The sequence below is a fragment of the Arachis duranensis genome, chromosome 1 (genome assembly GCF_000817695.3).
Source record: "Arachis duranensis cultivar V14167 chromosome 1, aradu.V14167.gnm2.J7QH, whole genome shotgun sequence".
Taxonomy (NCBI): domain Eukaryota; kingdom Viridiplantae; phylum Streptophyta; class Magnoliopsida; order Fabales; family Fabaceae; genus Arachis; species Arachis duranensis.
In genome coordinates, this window is record NC_029772.3 from 3,203,172 (window position 1) to 3,207,548 (window position 4,377).

At 27.3% G+C, this 4,377-nt stretch overlaps 1 protein-coding gene across 1 annotated transcript; it reads left to right on the plus strand.

Annotated features, from left to right (window-relative positions):
- The first annotated feature begins 3,234 nt into the window (after positions 1 to 3,234).
- LOC107473023 (probable serine/threonine-protein kinase WNK11) lies at positions 3,235 to 4,377 on the plus strand. The gene has a single exon (XM_016092555.3). It carries the CDS (start codon positions 3,309 to 3,311, stop codon positions 4,182 to 4,184), a length of 876 nt encoding a protein of 291 aa, XP_015948041.3. The 5' UTR covers positions 3,235 to 3,308; the 3' UTR covers positions 4,185 to 4,377.

The following is a 4,377-nucleotide window of genomic DNA, read 5'->3' on the forward strand; positions in this document are numbered from 1 at the left end:
AAATAAAATATAGTTCAAGGAATATTTGAAGTTAGATAGAGATTTATCAAAACCAACAAATTTTAACTAATCCCTGTCAATAATAAAAATGAATATAATTATTATTCATATGTTTGACGAGCGTATTATTATTTGTAAGTTTTATTTTTTAATAAATACTTAATTAATTAATTCAAATAATGAGATGTATATATTTTATTTATAAATTATATTAATTAAGACTGACACACGATAAAAGAAAAATATAAATTATATTTATTAGAATAATGATTGATAATTAATAGAATTTTAGTCGTTAAATATTAATTTTTATATAATTTCAAAAAATATACTTTTTTTAAAAATATTCTGAGATGAGATAGGTATACATACTGATTTTAGAATTCATTACATCAACATTTTTAATATCAAAATACTATCTTTGTAAGATAATAAAATTATTCATGATTGATGTATAATATTAATAATATACGATAGTTTTTTTTTTAATGAAGTTTCATTTCATATCCATTTTTCTTAACATTAATTTTATGTAATTGATTGGTGTATAATTATGCATTCATATAATAGTTTAACTTTCAAAAGATAACAATAGAAGTTGCGCATAGAACTAGACACAAAGATACTTCTCTAAAGTATTACTAATGTAAATCTTATTAGATATTTATTATGAAGAGTGTTAGGGGCTAATAGATTTTATGATTTATAGTGATTAGTTAATTATTATTAATATTATTTTTAATAGTATAAAATTATATTTAATGGTGTGTGATTACTCACTTTTTTTATTAAATACTTTTTCATCTATTATTTCTATTAAATGTCTAAATCCTTATTCACGAAAATATTAATTGTCAAAACATTATTAAGGTAAATTTTATTAGATGTTTATTGTTTATATTAAATGTCCAAAACTTGAATCACGGAAATATTAATTGTCTATTTCCGTTAAAATATGATTCACATAAATTTAATGAATATTTATTATTTCTATTAATTACTAAATATTTTTTGTCGTTATCCATGGTATTTTTGAACTCGACAAGTTAAGAATTAATTTATTGTGAATCTGAGCTCTAATGAATTGTTACATACACAAAATATAATTTAATTTGAACCTTTCAACACTTATTTAAGCAAAATAATAAGCTAATAGTAGTTCACACTACAATTAAAACGTTTATATTTTGTATGCAATTAATTACTTAATATGTAATTATAAACATATTTTCATAATTATAAATTAATTATAAATATATTCATAATTTTTTTAAAAATACAATTTCAAGAAATATTTGAAATTTGATATAGATTCAACCAAAACAAGCAAATTTAGCTAGCTCCCTATCAATAATAAAAATCAACATGATTATGATTCATAGATTTGATGTGTGCATTATTATCTGTAGGTTTTATTTTTTTAATGGAGATTTGACTAATTACTAAATAAAGAAGGAGATGTATATGTTTTACGAGTTTAATTTTAATACAGTAATGGTAAAATATTTTGCATAGCTATTTAATTATATTTATTTTTTTGGATGATTATTTATGTAATTAATTAAAAAAGATAGTTATTTTTGTTAATGTGATGATACATCATTAGATATATATATATGTAAATTTATATTTTTTTTGTAAATCATATTAATTAAGGTTAATACATAATAAAAAAATATAAATTAGATTTATTAACATGGTTAAATGTCAATTTTGTGTAATTTCAAAAAAGATACTTTCTCTTTCTAAAATAAATTGGTGATATTTCAACAATGATGTCTTGGTATAAAGATCAGTTATAATCATTTAAATGAATTGACATATTTAATTAGATATGACTGAATTATTTAACAAATATATATAATATTTGATTAAATATTTTATTTTGTTTAATAAAATATTCTGTTAATTCTAATGTTTTTGTCATGGCAGAAACTTAATTACAAATTTTGATATCGTATAAGAACTTAATTGAAAAGAAAAAAAATATAGGAACCTAATTTGTGATACAACAGGGACTGACAAAGTAATTAAACCTATCCATAAACTAGATATAGTCTATTAAGTGTAAACTATTTTCTATGATAAGCTAACGCTTAGTATGGTAAAGTTTTTATTTTTTAAAAATAGCTTATAAAAGCTAATTTTTAAAAGATGACTTTTTAAAAGTTGTAGTATTTATATTTGGTAAATCAAATTAAAAATAATTTTCAATAAACACAAGCAACAATAATTGCATTTGGTAAAATAGTTTTTAAAATTTAAAAATACTATAATAAACATAAATTGAAGCATTAAATTTAAAAATTAATTAACATATAAAATTATATTAGACTTTTAAATTTTGACAAATACAAGCAATTTTAAAAAACACTATTTTAGATACTTCTAAAAATGTTTCAATCTTTTAAAAATTGTAAGCATAACATATAATTTTTTAATTTATTAAACACAAAATAAAAAATTTGACGTTTTAAAAAATACAAACACCTCTTCAAAAAATTTTAGCATAGACTAAATTTATCACGCTTAAGGGTTAATAGAAAACTATTAATTAATAGTAATAGATAACGCATTATTTTCTTTCACTCATTGGTTGAGGGCTAAAATTGTTCTTTGGGTCAAACTCAATAAAGTTTTACCATAAGAGTCAAAATATAAAAAAGTATGTTCAAATCCAAGGGAAAAGTTGAATTGAATATGTGCAAATCCATATAGAGTTCCATTCAATATTAAATAAAGTACTACTACCATTTTAACTTATGCTCTTGATTTCAATATAAATACTCAATTCACGTAGCCCCTTTTTCATTGAGCTTTTGTCCCAAATATCTCATTCTACTCTTCAGTTGGCACCTTCATTCTTTCTACAGAGAAAGCAATTGGATTTTCATGGTAACAATCAGTGTGGGGTTCATATACATAAAAATGTTCCAACACTCCAAAAATACATACAACTTGAATTCCCTATGCTAATCAATTTGCCTCTTATGTTAGATCACAAATACCATGCATGCCGCCATTTCTTCTATCTTAATTTCTTAACAAAAAAAATTAATGAAAATAAAAATGTAGAGGCAATGTAGGAGTTGAGTATATCTTGTTTAAGTACTCTGTGTCTTTGTTTCTTTAGACAGTAATATTTTCTACTTTGTTTGTTGAACTTTTTTTCATTTTTTAAAGAAAATGTAGAATCTTTGTATGAAATGATGATGAATTGCTAGCCTTTTATTTCCAGAAAGAATCTTTTATCTTATTTCAATTTGATTTCATTTTGATGATGTTTGCGATCAATGTTTTGGTGGTAGATGCCTGGCGCTAAAGTTCATCCATCATACGCAGAGTCAGAGACATTCATTGAGGTGGATCCGACAGGAAGATACGTGAGGTACCCTGAACTTCTAGGATCAGGTTCAGTGAAGAGAGTGTACAGAGCATTTGACAAAGAAGAGGGAATAGAAGTGGCCTGGAACCAAGTGAGGCTCAAGAACTTCAAGGATGACCCTGTCATGGTCGATAGGCTTCACTCCGAAATCATGTTGCTAAGAGGCTTCTCTAACGACCACATCATTTCGCTATTCGCATCCTGGAAGGATGACGTCAGCGACACTTTGAATTTCATCACGGAAGTGTGCAGCAGCGGCAGTCTGAGGGAGTACAGGAAGAGGCACAAGAATGTCTCCATGAAGGCCGTCAAGAAATGGTCAAAGCAGATTCTAGAAGGTTTGAATTATTTGCACACACACGATCCCTGCATCATCCACAGAGACCTCAACTGCAGTAATGTGTTTGTCAATGGAAATACGGGCCAGGTTAAGATCGGTGACTTGGGCTTGGCGGCGGTTGTGGGGAGGAGTCACTCGGCGCATTCGGTTCTGGGGACGCCGGAGTTCATGGCGCCGGAGTTGTACTCGGAGAAGTACACGGAGAAGGTGGACATATACTCGTTTGGGATGTGTGTGTTGGAGATGGTGACGAGAGAGATTCCGTACAGCGAGTGTGAGAGTGTTGTGAAGATATACAAGAAGGTGACGTCAGGCGTGAGGCCGCAGTCGCTGAATAAGATTAACAATTCCGACCTCAAGTCCTTCATTCACAAGTGCATCGCTCATCCGCCCTCTGCTAGACCTTCTGCTGCCCAGCTTCTTCACGACCCTTTCTTTCATGACCTTCATGAGTCATGACCAACATTTAAAATGCTAACTCTGCTTATTTATGTCCAACATGTATTATATGTGTTCTTTTCTTTCTGTCATAACATCGTTGGTGTCTTGAAAGGTTGGTTTTAGTCCCTTTTCTTTTAGGTTGATAAGTCAATCAGTCATAGGCTACAGCATGTAAATTGTTTTTATTCTTTTACACAATGTAAACTTGTAA

What these genes read in the sequence shown, in the direction of transcription:
- LOC107473023 (XM_016092555.3), top strand. Translation starts at nt 3,309, where the DNA reads ATGCCTGGCGCTAAAGTTCATCCATCATACGCAGAGTCAGAGACATTC.